General features: G+C 46.8%; 1 protein-coding gene across 1 annotated transcript; it reads left to right on the top strand.

The window, feature by feature from the left end:
- The first annotated feature begins 3315 nt into the window (after positions 1-3315).
- Positions 3316-15705, top strand: RAB43 (RAB43, member RAS oncogene family). The gene is made up of 3 exons (XM_075574973.1): positions 3316-3753; positions 11473-11656; positions 14599-15705. Exons 1-3 carry the CDS (start codon positions 3547-3549, stop codon positions 14847-14849), a joined length of 642 nt encoding a protein of 213 aa, XP_075431088.1. The 5' UTR covers positions 3316-3546; the 3' UTR covers positions 14850-15705.
- The last annotated feature ends 3354 nt before the right edge of the window (positions 15706-19059 follow it).

Below are 19059 nucleotides of genomic sequence, written 5' to 3'. Positions count from 1 at the left end.
TGGTAATCCTGCTATGCTGTTGGGTTATGGTAATCCTGCTATGCTGTTGGGTATGGTAATCCTGCTATGCTGTTGGGTATGGTAATCCTGCTATGCTGTTGGGTTATGGTAATCCTGCTATGCTGTTGGGTTATGGTAATCCTGCTATGCTGTTGGGTTATGGTAATCCTGCTATGATGTTGGGTTATGGTAATCCTGTTATGCTGTTGGGTATGGTAATCCTGCTATGATGTTGGGTTATGGTAATCCTGCTATGATGTTGGGTTATGGTAATCCTGCTATGCTGTTGGGTTATGGTAATCCTGCTATGATGTTGGGTTATGGTAATCCTGCTATGATGTTGGGTTATGGTAATCCTGCTATGCTGTTGGGTTATGGTAATCCTGCTATGCTGTTGGGTATGGTAATCCTGCTATGCTGTTGGGTTATGGTAATCCTGCTATGCTGTTGGGTATGGTAATCCTGCTATGCTGTTGGGTATGGTAATCCTGCTATGCTGTTGGGTTATGGTAATCCTGCTATGCTGTTGGGTTATGGTAATCCTGCTATGCTGTTGGGTTATGGTAATCCTGCTATGCTGTTGGGTATGGTAATCCTGCTATGCTGTTGGGTTATGGTAATCCTGCTATGCTGTTGGGTGTGGTAATCCTGCTATGCTGTTGGGTATGGTAATCCTGCTATGCTGTTGGGTTATGGTAATCCTGCTATGCTGTTGGGTGTGGTAATCCTGCTATGCTGTTGGGTTATGGTAATCCTGCTATGATGTTGGGTTATGGTAATCCTGCTATGATGTTGGGTGTGGTAATCCTGCTATGATGTTGGGTATGGTAATCCTGCTATGCTGTTGGGTGTGGTAATCCTGCTATGCTGTTGGGTTATGGTAATCCTGCTATGCTGTTTGGTTATGGTAATCCTGCTATGCTGTTGGGTATGGTAATCCTGCTATGCTGTTGGGTTATGGTAATCCTGCTATGCTGTTGGGTTATGGTAATCCTGCTATGCTGTTGGGTTATGGTAATCCTGCTATGCTGTTTGGTTATGGTAATCCTGCTATGCTGTTTGGTTATGGTAATCCTGCTATGCTGTTGGGTTATGGTAATCCTGCTATGCTGTTGGGTATGGTAATCCTGCTATGCTGTTGGGTTATGGTAATCCTGCTATGCTGTTGGGTTATGGTAATCCTGCTATGCTGTTTGGTTATGGTAATCCTGCTATGCTGTTGGGTTATGGTAATCCTGCTATGCTGTTGGGTTATGGTAATCCTGCTATGCTGTTTGGTTATGGTAATCCTGCTATGCTGTTGGGTTATGGTAATCCTGCTATGCTGTTGGGTATGGTAATCCTGCTATGCTGTTGGGTTATGGTAATCCTGCTATGATGTTGGGTTATGGTAATCCTGCTATGATGTTGGGTTATGGTAATCCTGCTATGCTGTTGGGTATGGTAATCCTGCTATGCTGTTGGGTTATGGTAATCCTGCTATGCTGTTGGGTTATGGTAATCCTGCTATGCTGTTGGGTTATGGTAATCCTGCTATGATGTTGGGTTATGGTAATCCTGCTATGATGTTGGGTTATGGTAATCCTGCTATGCTGTTGGGTTATGGTAATCCTGCTATGATGTTGGGTTATGGTAATCCTGCTATGCTGTTGGGTTATGGTAATCCTGCTATGCTGTTGGGTTATGGTAATCCTGCTATGCTGTTGGGTTATGGTAATCCTGCTATGCTGTTGGGTTATGGTAATCCTGCTATGCTGTTGGGTTATGGTAATCCTGCTATGCTGTTGGGTTATGGTAATCCTGCTATAATGTTGGGTTATGGTAATCCTGCTATGATGTTGGGTGTGGTAATCCTGCTATGCTGTTGGGTATGGTAATCCTGCTATGCTGTTGGGTGTGGTAATCTGACACTGGCTCATGGCGTACGCCTACAGTCTTGTAATTCACAACAATATACAGTTTGCAAAAGCAAAGCTTTATATCCCGAGGTCTTCTAAGCAACGTATTAAACAAAAACAGGTTTGACTTGTTTTTACTGCCAGAGGGCCCTGGCTACAAGAATTCCAATGAGAAGCGGTTAATGTATTTAACTGTATATGTTAACAGAAGCAGGATAATCCAGCTAGCATGATCTAACCTAAATGTACAAAACTGTCCTTGTCTATGACATGAGTGCAGGGGGGTCAACGCCAGTCCACAAGGGCCACCAACAAGCCAGGTTTTCAGGATATCCCTGCTTCAGCACAGGTGTCTTTGACTGAGCCTCTGATTAAGTCACCTGTGCTGAAGCAGAGATATCCTTAAAACCCAACCTGTTGGTGGCTCTTGAGGACTGGAGCTGGCCCCCTGACCTTGTAGAATAAAAAGAAACACAATGGTTATGTAGAGACTGTGATATTGATAAAACTAGACAACACAAAGTTGAACTTAAGAGTTGAGCAAAAAGGGTTGTGCGCGTATGTGTAACTGTGATGTCAGGTGTGTGTGCGTATGTGTAACTGTGATGTCAGGTGTGTGTGCGTATGTGTAACTGTGATGTCAGGTGTGTGCGCGTATGTGTAACTGTGATGTCAGGTGTGTGTGCGTATGTGTAACTGTGATGTCAGGTGTGTGTGCATATGTGTAACTGTGATGTCAGGTGTGTGTGCGTATGTGTAACTGTGATGTCAGGTGTGTGTGCGTATGTGTAACTGTGATGTCAGGTGTGTGTGCGTATGTGTAACTGTGATGTCAGGTGTGTGTGCGTATGTGTAACTGTGATGTCAGGTGTGTGCGCGTATGTGTAACTGTGATGTCAGGTGTGTGCGCGTATGTGTAAACATGATGTCAGGTATGTGTGCGTATGTGAACTGTGATATCAGGTGTGTGCATATGTGAACTGTGACGTCAGGTTTGTGTGTGCACATGTGTGACTGATGTCAGGTTTGTGTGTGCACACGTGTGACTGACGTCAGGTTTGGAAGCCAGAGCTCGGAGTGATGAATATACACACACTGCCCCCTCCCCCTGGGACACACACTGCCCCCTCCCCCTGGGACACACACTGCCCCCTCCCTCTGGGACACACACTGCCCCCTGCCCGGCGGTGAGACACACACCCTGCCCGGCGGCGACACACACACCCTGCCCGGCGGTGACACACACACCCTGCCCGGCGGTGACACAAACACACTGCCCCCTCCGGGCGCATTAACCTGTGCTGGCACTTCCACCGCTTCAATCCCTCTCCGCTGATTGGTGCGGGGTCCTTGCTGGCGCCGCGGGCAGCTATGTGAAAGCGCTCTATGAGTTGCCATGTTATTTGCTCAGGCGCGGCGCAGGGCAGCTCGCGGGGAGGGGGCCTGTGACTGGCTGAATGCCGCGGGTAGGGCAGCGCTGGGAGTTCCGCGTTGTCAGTTCCGCAGGTGCTGAAACTCCACGTCACTCAGCATCAAACTTCCACGTATCCGCAGTTATTGCGGCTCCTCCTGCGCCACCCTGAGCTGGATGTGTCAGTGCGGCTAGCCCGGGGGAGAAGAGGCTCAGAGGCGGCGGGACGGCGGCGGCATGTCCTCCTCACCCGCCTCCCCACCCCTGGACTCGGACGAAGCCTACGATTTTCTGTTCAAGATCGTGCTGATCGGGGATGCCGGCGTGGGCAAAACCTGCGTGGTGCAGCGGTTCAAGACGGGCATGTTCGTGGAGCGGCAAGGGAACACCATCGGGGTGGACTTCACCATGAAGACCCTGGAGATCCAGGGGAAACGGGTCAAGGTGAGAGGGGCCCCCGGGGGCCACTTGTGCATGCCCGGCAGGGACATGAAGGGTGGGAGCCCCGCCTAACCCCCCTGAGCTGTAACTGTGACCTATACATATCCCGGGCATTAAATCCGCAGCGTGTTAACCGGGTGTACACTATAGAACTATAGGGTCCTGCATGGTGTAGTATAAAGCAAGCCGGAGTATGACTGCACACGTGGCTGGACCCCACTGTGGTATTACTGTGGGTTAGTGGGCAGTGCAGGTACATTATTAGCATGGCATATAGTGTGACATTAGTGTGTGTTAGTGGGCAGTGCATGTACATTATTAGCATGGCATATAGTGTGACATTATTGTGGGTTAGTGGGCAGTGCAGGTACATTATTAGCATGGCATATAGTGTGACATTATTGTGGGTTAGTGGGCAGTGCAGGTACATTATTAGCATGGCATATAGTGTGACATTATTGTGGGTTAGTGGGCAGTGCAGGTACATTATTAGCATGGCATATAGTGTGACATTATTGTGGGTTAGTGGGCAGTGCAGGTACATTATTAGCATGGCATATAGTGTGACATTATTGTGGATTAGTGGGCAGTGCAGGTACGTTATTAGCATGGCATATAGTGTGACATTACTGTGGGTTAGTGGGCAGTGCAGGTACATTATTAGCATGGCATATAGTGTGACATTAGTGTGGGTTAGTGGGCAGTGCAGGTACATTATTAGCATGGCATATAGTGTGACATTATTGTGGGTTAGTGGGCAGTGCAGGTACATTATTAGCATGGCATATAGTGTGACATTATTGTGGGTTAGTGGGCAGTGCAGGTACATTATTAGCATGGCATATAGTGTGACATTATTGTGGATTAGTGGGCAGTGCAGGTACGTTATTAGCATGGCATATAGTGTGACATTACTGTGGGTTAGTGGGCAGTGCGGGTACATTATTAGCATGGCATATAGTGTGACATTGTGGCATAGTGGGCAGTGCAGTTACATTATTAGCATGGCATATAGTGTGACATTATTGTGGGTTAGTGAGCAGTGCAGGTACGTTATTAGCATGGCATATAGTGTGACATTAGTGTGGGTTAGTGGGCAGTGCAGGTACGTTATTAGCATGGCATATAGTGTGACATTATTGTGGGTTAGTGGGCAGTGCAGGTACGTTATTAGCATGGCATATAGTGTGATACTTTGCCACCACTGGTTGCTCTTTAGTTTTGTTTAAAGGAAGGGGGTAGAGTATGGTTGTGTGTTTATGGAAATACTCTGCATCAATATACAATGCACCATTTTCATTCTCCACGGTTCCTCTCCCCAAAACCATGTCCATTTAACCCTTTCACTGCCCAAGGGGCAAACACATTGCAATCTGTCTTATCCCCTGGCAGCATAATGGTTAATGATGTGTCTGTCTCTTTGGCAGCAAAGAGGTTAATCCTAGTTGTATAGTTACTGTATTAAGAGCAAACTTTAATTTGCTGGGTGACCCGTCTTTACCCTTTGTGTCTGTGTGTTAAGGGAAGTTTTCCGCCATGCTGCAGCATGTCACATCCTGTTGTTTTTAATGTGTTTGGCTTACTTTGCTGCCATAAATATCAGTTAATCCAGAAGTAAAGGGAATGGGATTAAGCGCTGCCAGGTAAAAGTAAGTGTGTGTGTGTGTGTGTGTGTATATATATAAATAGTGTGTGTGTGGTTATTATATAACGCTACCCATGTACACAGCAACAACACACGGGACACATAATGGGAATAAGCGCTTCATAAATAAAAGTAACATTAGGAAAAGGAGTCCTTGCCTGAAGAGCTTACGATCTAAAGGCTGAAAGCAGAAGTGCGAGGAGGCACTGACGCCCCTTCTCCCCCCCCCCCCTTCTGTTCTCTGCAATAACGCAGGATAATATTTGAGGTTCCTGGACCAGCGGTTTCTGTCTGACCGTGTTCTCCTCTCACCTAAAGACATGCTGGGGGCGAGGTACTACGCATCGCTAACTACTCTTTGGCGCTTGTCAAACTGTGTATATAAACGCTCACAAGCGTTCTTGACATTTGTTTTGGCGCACAGAAAAGGCTGCGATTCGCGCCACAAAATCAATAAAAACCGCTTCAATCACCTGAAATTCAAATTGGGTGTAAGCCCTAAAAAGACCAGTGTAAGCGCAGAATGACGTTACTGCGTATCGACCCAAAAAATGTATTTCATGCACAGCAAATGTTTCATTACGTAGGTAATTTTTTTTTACAATTTTTACAGTATGGCCACTTTAAATAATAATTGATATTTACGAATACTAGTTATCAATAAAAATAAAGAAATACAGAATCTGGTATTCAACATGAGGATGCATCAAATGATAAAAAACACCAAATTCTGCGTCATGTATGAAATGAAAATAAAATCTTAGTACATCAGTCCTAACTTTCAGTAGTTTAGCTTGAAGCCAAAGTTTTGAATCCAACCTTCTGAAGCTCCCACGCATTCCACCTTCTTGTAATCACTCCCACGCGTTCCACCTTCGTGTAATCAGCCAGTCTCCACCGATGTTTCCTGCATCATTTGATTAAACTGTAGTCTTATTATTGAATTAAAACCCATTTAGGATCGCCTCTTTCTTGTCAAACTGCTCTAATAAAAACAGAATGTATTTAATTTACTATTGACACACTAGTGTGTTTTTCAGTTGGACCTTGGGACCTAAATTTGCACTGTACAAAATATATTTTTGTTATGTAGCTGACATTTACAATGTGGTTGTAATGCAGAGGGTTTCATTGCACCTCCTAAACAATGTTCATGACCATCATAGGAGTGCGTAAATTGAGAATGTAACTTTTTATTTTAAAGTTAGTTTCACTTTTCAGAAGAAAGAAGTTACTAAGGTTTCGGGGGAACTTCTGTATAACTGAAGTGAAACTAATCTCCAAGTTATTATTAGAAAGCCAGAATAACTAGAAAATGTTTACGTAGCTCTCAGTAAGAGGCAGTTAACTATAACATATCATTTTCAGCAGCCGGACTAACATGGCTCTGTAAGTACACCAGTAATCGGGCCGACTTGTAGTAGCTCTTTGGTTATTGAGAACTGGGGCTTTGTTGCAGGTTGGAACCTTTCTAAGGCCTGGGACATGGTGCAGGGAGCGGCGCTGTTCAGCGCTGACATACTAAGGCCTGGGACACGGTGCAGGGAGCGGTGCTGGGCAGCGCTGACATACTAAGGCCTGGTACATGGTGCAGGGAGCGGCGCAGCGCTGACGCTCATGCTCTCCTGCTCACGCAGGAGATTTTTCTTGTCCCTGCATGAGTGTCGGCGAGCGCGCTTGCGTGCCGGGTGGGAGGCGGGCCTGGAGGCGGAGCAGGAGGCGGGGCTAGCGCGCCACGTCACGGACTGCCATTGGCTTCTGGCAGTCACGTGACCGGCCCTGCTCTTCCCTCAGCGGGAAAACTAAAATTGGCTTGTCGGCTGACATTCCGCACGCCTGCGGAAGCGCTGTCTAAAGCCGCGCTGATAGGGATAATGTTTCCACTCAGCGCGCCTCAGCACGGTCTTTTTGACCATGTCCGAGGCCTGAGACATAGTAGATAGGGCTGTGCTGAGCCGCGCTGAGCAGATGCACTTACCCCCTGCATCTGTCATCAGCGCGGCTTTAGCAGCTGCGTGCGCATGCGTGCGGAGGCTGAGAAATTCTGAGCAGAAAGGCAAATTTAAAATTTGCCGCTCAGGGAAGCGGAGGAGCGGTCACGTGACCGCTCACATCCAATGGGAGCGAGGGACTAGCCCCGCCTCCCGCCACGCCTTGTCCCCGCCCCCAAAGCGCGCTCACTGCCTCGCCTGCCAGGACATAAAAAAGCTCCAGTTTGAGCAGGCGAGGCAGAGCAGGAGCGCGGATCAGCGCGGCCCGAGGCCTAAGGCTGCGGCCATGGTTACTGATTGCGTGCTGAGGCGCACAGAGGCTGAGGGAAAGCGGGTGCTTTCCCTGGCCTTAGACCGCGCGCCGTCCGGGGGCGTGTCGGGGGCGGGCCAGTGACATCACGGAGCTAGTTCGCCCTCATTGGGTGAACCGCTCACGTGACCGGCCCTGCGCTCCGGCAAGCGCGAAAATGTAAAATTTTGCTAAGACTTGCGCTTCCGCACGCTTGCGGACGCGAGCCCCTGCTAAAGCCGCTCTCATTGCAGCTGCAGGGGCTCAGTGCACACACTGCACACACTGCACACACTGCACACACTGCACACACTGCACACACTGCACACACTGCACACACTGCACACACTGCACACACTGCACACACTGCACACACTGCACACTATCATTTTATCTATGAAGATTTCTCTAGTTTGTCCCTTTAAAGAAATTACAATGAACTTACAAAATTCCTGGAAAGTTGGGCTTAGATTTATTGATCATATTAAAGTTTTTACTTTTAGTCATATACAGGCTCACAGAAAAATGAAACGTAACACGGTGTTAGGCATACTTTTTTTGTAAGAATATATGTATATATTTGTGCTTTAACAATAAAAGACGTATGCATTTATCATGCAGAAGGCCCCCAATGACGATGGAATTACAACTTAAGTCTTGAAAGAAGCTGGGGACATGTAGAGAATATCCAAATTCCAAAACAATGGAGCAAAGCCATAGTTATCCCATCCACAAGATGGACCTGAAGAACTGCAGTCCCACCAGGCTACTTCCAATCACTTACACGATTCTTATGAAGATAGTCACTGATCCGCTGTGGGCTTTGGAATTAACTGGCCCCAGGAAGGCCAGCCACGAAGTGTAAGGGCTGGGACCTGCTGTGCCCGGTGGCGCGGGCGGCCGCGTGAGCGCTACTCGCCATTGCCTTGTAGCCTCACGATCCGGTCCCAGTCCCTCCTTACTGCCAACTGACTACGTACTGTGACGCGTCAGCCAGCAGGGGATACCAGAGAATTGTGTTTACGTGCGGCGACGCGTCACATGGTACGCGAGTCAGCCAATGGGGAGGGAAGGAGCTAGATGGGAGGCGCCTTGGGCGGGGAGCAGGGAAGGAGCTGCAGGTTAAAGTGTGTGTGTGTGTGTGTGTGTGTGTATGTGTGTGTGTGTGTGTGTGTGTGTGTGTGTGTGTGTGTGTGTGTGTGTGTGTATGTGTGTGGGGGGGTGGACGGCACCACGATCTGATCCCGCCCCCCTCCCTCCCACTCCCGCCCCCCTCCCTCCCACTCCCGCCCCCCTCCCTCCCACTCCAGTCCCGGCTCCCTACAGACCGCATATCGCGGTCTGTGTCTGTCAGCGCCCCGCCTGTCTGCAGTGCGGGCGCGCTGACTGAGGGAGCGGGGCCTTAGCCTAAGAGGTCCAGCGATGGTTATATGTTTTATCATTGGAGAGTATTTAGCATTAAAATGGCCAAAGGTCATTTGCAGAGACGTCTGGCCAGCAAGATTGCCACAATCTTATCTGCTGGGACCTATATGCTTTTGAATGTAGGTTGCAATAAGAGATAACATGAACCTTGATGGCCATTTGTACGTCCCTAACAATAGGAATATACCGGCAGTTATCTTTGGCAGGAGCAGTGTCCTGGAAGAATGACCTTGAAAGACCCTTGTTTTGGCGTGGAGGTTATACCAGACTCGTCCTCCTGTATTACTTCAAGTATTCGTCTGTCATCTTTATATCGCCTTTATTAATTCCAGTCTGGTGTACGTGGATTATTCTGCATAAAAGTGCTGAAACCTCACGCCGAGCGTGTGTGCAAACGTTTCCACCTGCTGAATGGTACAGCTCGCGCCGAGCGTGTGTGCAAACGTTTCCACCTGCTGAATGGTACAGCTCACGCTGAGCGTGTGTGCAAACGTTTCCACCTGCTGAATGGTACAGCTCGCGCCGAGCGTGTGTGCAAACGTTTCCGCCTGCTGAATGGTACAGCTCGCGCCGAGCGTGTGTGCAAACGTTTCCACCTGCTGAATGGTACAGCTCGCGCCGAGCGTGTGTGCAAACATTTCCACCTGCTGAATGGTACAGCTCGCGCCGAGCCTGTGTGCAAACGTTTCCACCTGCTGAATGGTACAGCTCGCGCCGAGCGTGTGCAAACGTTTCCGCCTGCTGAATGGTACAGCTCACGCCGAGCCTGTGTGCAAACGTTTCCACCTGCTGAATGGTACAGCTCACGCCGAGCATGTGTGCAAACGTTTCCACCTGCTGAATGGTACAGCTCGCGCCGAGCGTGTGTGCAAACGTTTCCGCCTGCTGAATGGTACAGCTCACGCCGAGCCTGTGTGCAAACGTTTCCACCTGCTGAATGGTACAGCTCACGCCGAGCGTGTGTGCAAACGTTTCCGCCTGCTGAATGGTACAGCTCGCGCCGAGCGTGTGTGCAAACGTTTCCGCCTGCTGAATGGTACAGCTCACGCCGAGCCTGTGTGCAAACGTTTCCACCTGCTGAATGGTACAGCTCACGCCGAGCGTGTGTGCAAACGTTTCCACCTGCTGAATGGTACAGCTCGCGCCGAGCGTGTGTGCAAACGTTTCCACCTGCTGAATGGTACAGCTCGCGCCGAGCGTGTGTGCAAACGTTTCCACCTGCTGAATGGTACAGCTCGCGCCGAGCGTGTGTGCAAACGTTTCCACCTGCTGAATGGTACAGCTCGCGCCGAGCGTGTGTGCAAACGTTTCCACCTGCTGAATGGTACAGCTCGCGCCGAGCGTGTGTGCAAACGTTTCCACCTGCTGAATGGTACAGCTCACACCGAGCGTGTGTGCAAACGTTTCCACCTGCTGAATGGTACAGCTCACGCCGAGCGTGTGTGCAAACGTTTCCACCTGCTGAATGGTACAGCTCGCGCCGAGCGTGTGTGCAAACGTTTCCACCTGCTGAATGGTACAGCTCACACCGAGCGTGTGTGCAAACGTTTCCACCTGCTGAATGGTACAGCTCACGCCGAGCGTGTGTGCAAACGTTTCCACCTGCTGAATGGTACAGCTCGCGCCGAGCGTGTGTGCAAACGTTTCCACCTGCTGAATGGTACAGCTCGCGCCGAGCGTGTGTGCAAACGTTTCCACCTGCTGAATGGTACAGCTCACACCGAGCGTGTGTGCAAACGTTTCCGCCTGCTGAATGGTACAGCTCACGCCGAGCGTGTGTGCAAACGTTTCCACCTGCTGAATGGTACAGCTCACGCCGAGCGTGTGTGCAAACGTTTCCACCTGCTGAATGGTACAGCTCACGCCGTGGGCTCGCGTCCATACGTATCGTGCATGTGCCGGCACCGTGGGCTCGCGTCCATCCATATCGAGCGCAATTTTACCGTATCATTAATAAAATGAAGTTCAGATATTTGGGCAATACCAGAGCTCTGAGCTTGGTTCCTCTCAGGTGGACCCGCTGGTCCAGGGAATGTTTAAGCCTTTTGCTGCCCCTGTGACATTCTCTAGACATTTTGGAGCGCAAACTGAGGGGCGCAGCGGGAAAGTTTGCGTTCCCTTGCTCTAGACATCACAAAGGCCAACATGCAGGGTCCTTATAATGCCCTGAGAAAGTCATGCGGTTTGCCCTCGTTTTCCAGGTGGACGGGCTGTGACTGTGGAAACGCTGCACAAGGGATCCCCTCCAGTGACTGCTTTAGGGGGGAAGACAAAACTTCTTTCTCTTTGGTTGATACTAAGTGTTAACTTTTATTTTGTCCTTTAACTTAAATGACCTGCTGATTAATCCTGGTGTGTTCCTATGTTAACAGCTGCAGATCTGGGACACGGCAGGACAGGAAAGATTTCGCACCATTACACAGAGTTATTACAGAAGCGCCAATGGAGCCATTATTGCCTATGACATCACCAAGAAAAAAACGTTTGCATCGATTCCTCGCTGGATCGAGGATGTGAAGAAATATGCGGGTTCTAACATCGTGCAGCTACTGATCGGTGAGTTCAGGGCGACGCCGAGTGGCGCCTTAAGAAACCCATTCATTTCAGAGGAGTTTACACTGAATTCATTTCGCTTTTGTACCATTTACGTTAATGTCGCATCCTATTCACCAGGATAATACCTTGTCGGCGCTTTAGGCTCCAGATTAGCCAGGTCTCCAGAATGACTGGGAGACGCCGGGTATCCTGGGTGGGCTCTGGAGTCTGTCTGGATGTCAGTCTGTGAGCGGTTATAGGGGAGATGTGTCTGTCTCGGTCAGTTTCCTCTGCGTATGTAATGTATGTGTATGTATGCAATCCCTATCATAAATGGTTATTCCCCTGTACCAGGAGTGACCAACGCCAGTCCTCAAGGGCCACCAACAGGTCAGGTCTTAAGGGTATCCCTATTTCAGCACAGGTGGCTCAGTCCAACGACTGACCTGAAGCAGGGGGATAGCCTTAAAACCTGCCCTGTTGGTGGCCTTTGAGGACTGGCGTTGGTCACTCCTGGTCTATATCCTTCACATTTTGAGTGCACCAAAACATACTATACTCTGAACGCCGTACACGCCGGTGCTCTGGGGGGTTCGGACACAGAGAATGTCACGCTTTAAATCATTGTTTTCTAGGGATAGATCAGGCGTTGCAATGAAGGTGAGTATCCGCCACTTCTGTGGGGTCTGCCCACGACCACGTCATTAATAAACCAAGCCATCACGTTGTTTCAATGCCGGAAGAACGTGGCACGCTGAGGCGTCTTGTCTTCTTGCACTTGGGGTTAATTATTGGGACCCTATAATTTTTCCCACCTTGGGCCCTTGAGATCCCAGACATATTGCCTAATTAATGATAATCAGGACAAATTGCATTTATTTATAAAATGTTTTACCAGGAAGTAATACATTGAGCGTTACCTCTCGTTTGCCCATTATCTCTGTCTTCCACCTGAACAGATTCTGTAGCAGTTTCTGTGCTATTCTTGGCTACCTGTTGCTCGTACATCTGTCGCCATGACAACGCGCGTCAAATGACGCGGTGGGGTGATGTCACATGACCCGCGACGTCATTTGCGTCGAGCCATTGGGAGAGGGGGGCGCGAACACTGTGGCTCCCGGCAAGGGGGCCGCAGCTGAAGAAGATTGCGCACCCTTGATATAGCGGACCGTTCAGAAGCCAAAAATTAGTGTGTGTGTGTGTGTGTGTGTGTGTGTGTGTGTGTGTGTGTGTGTGTGTGTGTGTGTGTGTGTGTGTGTGTGTGTGTGTGTGTGTGTGTGTGTGTGTGTTATAAGAATGCTACATGACATCATTTTGTTATAACTTTAAAAAAAAAAAAGGATAATTTGTTTTCATTTTGATACATAGATTTGAAACTAATTTTACCTATTCAATTAACTTCAGCACTGGACAGGTCAGCGACATATTGTTCCACAATGCTTTGCTGTCCACCCCTCTTCTCCCCACCCCAGTACTGCACAGGAGGGATTTTACTGCCCACCTTACATGTTTATCTCCTGCACTTTCTTAACAATGCGTCATCATTTTTTATTGTATTTAAATTAAATACCGAGAACTACAAAAAAGTTAATGGTATAATGTACTTTTGTAACAATAAAAGTAAATGAAATATTATTAAAAATAAAACGCCATGTAACAACTAAATTATAGAGTAAGAACAGCAAAATGTTCTGATCTACGAAGAGGGCTTAATTTGGTGGGAGAGGGGGTGTTATCACTGGCGCAATAAAAGTGAAATGTGTTGTGTAGAAGAAGGCTGGTGACAATAGCCAGATCCTGGGCTGTCAGCCTCAAAGAAAACTGTAACATTCTTGACACCTCTCCCTGTGACGCACAGGGGGTATGAACAGGTCACCACTTAGTTGGAGGACTTTATTAAATATAAGAAATTATGGGCCTGACATCCACTTGTTACTCTTATGAATTGATATCTGTCATTGCGATTAGACAATCAAATCAGACCACACACTGTTGTGTGGGACTGATTATAATCTAGAGATAAGGGCTTTGTTTTGCCAGAGATGGGGTTAAATTATGGCTCGTCTAACACCCAAGTAAACAGGACACTTTTTTTAAAGGTACTTTCAAAGCATTCCTGGAAGCGTTGTACAGAGTTCCAAGTGGCGTGAGTAACTCTAACGTTCAAAAGATATGGAATCCTGGATCTGACACCGGTTCTGAATAATAACGTTTAAATGTGTAATTGTTGCAAGGAGACGAATGCAGTAAGGCCAAACTGTGAGACGTGGGACCTCTTGAGAGCTGTGTATTAACCCTTGTCCCGTATGCAGGCCCCGTGCTCACAGGTGTGCCGTAGGTGACAGAGTCTTACTGTTTTGCTATTAAATTAGACATTTATGGACATACTGTATACAGCAGAACAGGTATATTTCCCATAGCTGAGCAAAGTGTTTTCTGGAATCTATGATCTGCAAACGTTGTGCTCGGGAATAAGGAGCGTCACCTGGCAGCAGCTAGTGGGATAGCATGCCTCCCAGAGAAGTACTGCTCTGCAAAAAAGGCGCCGGTCATGTGACCGGCGAGTGCGCCCCTCTGCGGTTTATCTTTTTCTGGAAGCTTATTAGATTGATGGCAATCCTTAGCGTTAACCTATGACCCCCGATCTGATCAGATACTTAATATTTTCCACCTCCAGGGTATGTTTTCGGGACATACATAAGCAATTGTCTCAATGATAATTAGAGCTAAGGCTCATGGGATAATCGAGTATTATTACGAGATCTTGAAAACCTAGCTTGTTGGTGGCTCTCGGAGGCAGAATTTGGGGAGTTCTATGGTAAACAAAAGTAACAGTTACAACACCGTACCCATCACGGCTTGGTGAATGACTTCGGTGTACGGAATATTTGTTTGTTTTTTTTGGAGATATCTTTGACGCCTAGGACACAAGGGATCTAAAAATGTTTCCTGTGTTTCCACAGGAAACAAGTCTGACTTGCATGGATTTCGAGAGGTCAAACTGGAAGAAGCTCAGGCTATTGCCCAACATTACGATATCATCTGTGCCATCGAGACCTCGGCTAAAGACTCGAGCAATGTGGAAGAGGCTTTCGTCAAGATGGCCACCGAGCTTATGATGAGACACGGAGGACCAGTCTTCAGCGAAACGTCCACTGACAGCATAAAACTTGACAGCAAGGATGTAACTGAGGGATGGGGCTGCAGCTGCTGATAGCGATTGTTGTTGTTCTTACAACATTGTAGGTAGTTGATACTGTAATTATTTGTTGATGTAATTGCTGACTAGTATGGCGGCTGTAGGTGCAGCGCCTGTTTTCCAGGCGCTATGAGAATCTGCTTCAGTTCTATGTTAACAGACATTCTAGAAGATGGAGACAAAAGGAAAAGGTTCGGGACCAACAATGGTAACCGTGAGGGGTGGAACTGGTTCCCACTCAGGCGAGGGATGCAGGTTGCGTTAGTACATGCACAAATAGAGAGCGGCTTTGTGATTATTTTACTTTAAGTTAATTATAGGAATAACACCACATGCCTTGTACTCTCTCCAGGGTATTCTATTAATGCAGAATCCGAGACCGTACTTTGCCCTGAAGGGTTTTTTATTTTATTTTTATGCATTTGGAGTTGGCTTTTCTCCAAGTTTTCAGCAGATTTTAATTTTGCTTTAATACAATGTCCTGCTCGTCCCTGGCAATAAAGGCCTCGGGAGGTTGGTTGTAAGACATTTTTTGCCTTTTGCTGGCCTAGTTTTGCTGGAATTTGTAGAAATGAGAACGAAAGAAAATGTATATTTTATTGATCCTTTTTTCAGACCAGTAACTTTCCTAACACGGTCTCCCTGCACAACTGGGTTTAATGCTTCAAGTCATTCCTGAATGCATCGTATGGGGCATTCCTGGACAATGCTGTGGATAAAGTCCACCGACTCACTAAAAGAATATCATTTTTTTACATTTTTAATAGAATGCTTGTATGTAATATTTTAGGATATTAATTTTATCTGCTGTTTTTCAGATAGATGGTATATATTTATCACCAGCCAATAATTTGAAATAAAGAAATATAGACGAATTGTGTTTTATTAGAAGAAGAAGATGGTTGTTTCTGTACACACAGAATAACCTACGTGCCTAAAAAAAGAAGAATTCTATAGAGCTGATGTGTATTAAGTATCAGCATCACAGGATACAAGAAGTATCAGCATCACAGGATACAATCTATCTTGTCCCTGCTGTTTATGTATGTTTGCACGTTAATACATTTGTAGATTTGCACTAAAACAAGCTGCAAATACCATCCCCTTTCTCGCTCAATGGTCCCCATTCTCTCCGGGTACATCATACTGATTCTGTAATTGTCTTCTGTTCTCCACGGCCGTGCTAAGTGTTACCGGGCAGGGTTGGTGACCGCAAGGGACTCAAAAACACCAAGGAGAAATAGTGTTTTGGCGCATATCAACAAGGGCACCACCGTGCAGAATGCACGGACGTACTTTCTAACGTAGCAGGCCTTCCTGCTAGATATTTCACTTTATTTGTGAGCACATTCACAGGTCTGCAACACTGCTTTTCCCCATTATCTCTTGGCATACAATGCTTGCACTGCAGCAAGGGATTGTGGGCAATTACATATTTTTCATGTTCATTTTAATATGGATTAAGCATATACCTGCCGTATTAAACAGCTTTTCAGCACAGCCTCGGTTACAGAAGTGCAGAGCTAGTAAACCTGCTCACAGACAGCTATTTCAACCTTTGCGTCTCATCCGTATGAGGCTGGTTATACTGGCTTTGCAATGTGAAGCAGGGATAGATTTTATCTTGTTGAAATGTATTTAACATTGAGGAAAAGTTATTCAAATAATTTTTCAGATACATATTGTATAAATCTATCTTTATATAGAGTGCCATCCAGGTACACAGCGCTTGACAAAACACCTGACATAATATAACGCAATGGGAATACGCGCTTCAGACATAAAACAATAGGAAAAGGGAAACAATTTGATTTGCCCATGGCCAAACCAGGGTACTACCACTCTCATTCTGCTGGATTACAGAAAAACTATGTAAACTCTTCGGGATAGAAGTAAGAAAAAATCCAATCTAAGTGGTGTGTAGGGAGAACGTACAGAGACAGTAGGAGGGTGTTCTGGTAACGGTGTCTGCAAGGGGCCACGGTTAGTGCTTATGAGATGTATAGTATCAGCCAGCGGAGCTGCCCACCTGCTACGTTAAGCAGGTGTGTTTGAAGAAAGGTCCTAAAGGTCCTAAAGGTGAATAGAGAGGGTGCCAGTCGGGTACTGAGGGGAAGGGCATTCCAGAGGTGTGGGGCAGTCAGAGAGAAAAGATTTAGGTGGGGGAGGGCTTTAGATACAGAAAGAGTAGACAGAAGATACCTTGAGCAGAATGCAAGAGTAGAGCAGGTGTATAGCAAGAAATTAGGACTTCCGGTATAACTAAGAAGGGCAAAAACGTGTAAAGCCTTTAGAGAGAGCAGGAAAATGTAAAACGGGATTTAATAGGAAGCCAAGAGAGGGATTTCAACAGGAGATGCTGATACAGATTTAGGAGTAAAACAATTCCAGCAGCAACTTTTAGGATAGATAGTAGGGGAGACCAGTGAGAGGCAGGAAGGCCGGACAGTAGAAGGTTACAATAGTCGAGATGGGATAGAATGAGGGCCTGCGTTAAAAGTTCTAGTAGTAGAGACAGAGGAAAGTGCGTATCTTTGCAATATCACGGAGAAAACCCCGATTTTCGGTATTAGCTACATTGTGAATGTAAGAGGAGAGTATGAGGGACCCCCAGGCAGCGTGCTTGTGATGCTGGGCGTATGATAGCGCTGCCAACAGTAAATGTAGAAGGGGACAGTAGGGCCAGGCCTGGGAGGATGTATGAGGATTCCCGTCTCTGACATGTTAAGTTTGAGTTGTCGCTCAAAACATCCAGGGGGAGCATAGGGGAAGATAAGAGAACAAAATATACATATAAGTGCAGACGTTATGTGATTAAATGAGTATTTCAGCAGTGTCTTGGCTCGTATGGCTATTCTACTCACAGGAGCAAGGTATATTCAAAGCAGTTGGCAAATTGGGTTGCCACCCTTGAAGATGTCTGTGATCTGTGCCCCCCTGGCGATACTCCGTCAGCGGTATGTGTATAGAGAGAGGGAAAGACTACATAGTGCGATCAGTATGAAAAATGTTTATATATAGAAAACACAATAAAAATGCGCACTTACAATTTGCACAAAGATAAAAAGCATGTATCACATAATGTAAAACAAGAATAAACTGTGCGCTACTATCTAACTTCTACTTATAAATAAAATGCAGTGACTAAACCATAAATGTTCTCAATAAAACCACAATACCAAGTGAATAAGTGATTATATAATAAATTATATCATAACCGTGTTAAGGGCGTCTGCTGCTATAAACATTGGGGGTGGCTCAGCACCCCACACACTCTAGGAAATGGAAACAAAAAGAAAACAGCGCACAACGCCAAATAGTGAAGCAAGTAATAAAAATGTATTACAATATTAAAGGGGTATAAAATCTGCGTACATCAAATAGAAAATTCATAAGCATTTAGTGTGTATCACACTCAGTTACCACTCCATGGTTGTAGACAGGGGAATCTGGTACTCAGCTTTCTCCACAGGAGCCTCTGTGGTAACTGTGGGGCACAGGATCTCTCACACACTTTTCATCCAGCAGGATGCTGCTTTCGAGGAAGTTCCTTAACAGCAGTCTGGCACCACTACAGGCTCAGGCACTCAGTGGGACCGAGTCTCAAGCGGTAATATGCCTTCTCCAGGGAGTCTCTTCCTTTACAGTCCTTCGTTTCTCCTTTGGAGATTTCGCCGTTTTCTCAGCTGCTGCAGTGGCAGGGCAGTTCAGAGCCGATGGAAAGGCTCAGCAGAACACTTCTGCAATTGCGTGCGCCTGCACAGCGTACCACGATGCCGCTCCGTCACGTGGTGTGGCGGAGTGACGTCACAGTTCCCGTGGCAATAGTGAAGGAGCAGGAGAATATCCCTTAGAGTCTCTATAGCGGCGCATAAAACCGCTCAGTCAGCACAATAACACCAAAAGATAATGGATTGAATGCAGATCCAGGGAACAATAAAAAACAATGTAATGGCATAAATATATTACATCCAACGCGTTTCGTACATCTAAGTACTTCTTAGGGGTATCAACAACAATTCAGCCCTTAATGGGTTTTATGATATGTCACCTGGCAAATGCTCATATTTCTAATATATGACAGTGGATATTGAGGTGTGTATAGCAAATACACATTAGGTATAACCATAATACAGATCGAGGAGAAAATAGGGATATATATTACAATAGATGCTAATAATGACCCTATAATTTAAAGGGAATTATTGACAAGTTAATACATTCA

The sequence above is a fragment of the Ascaphus truei genome, chromosome 17, assembly GCF_040206685.1.
Source record: "Ascaphus truei isolate aAscTru1 chromosome 17, aAscTru1.hap1, whole genome shotgun sequence".
Taxonomy (NCBI): Eukaryota; Metazoa; Chordata; class Amphibia; order Anura; family Ascaphidae; genus Ascaphus; species Ascaphus truei.
Note: the sequence above shows the minus strand (reverse complement) of the source record. Positions and strands in the feature narration are given on the sequence as shown.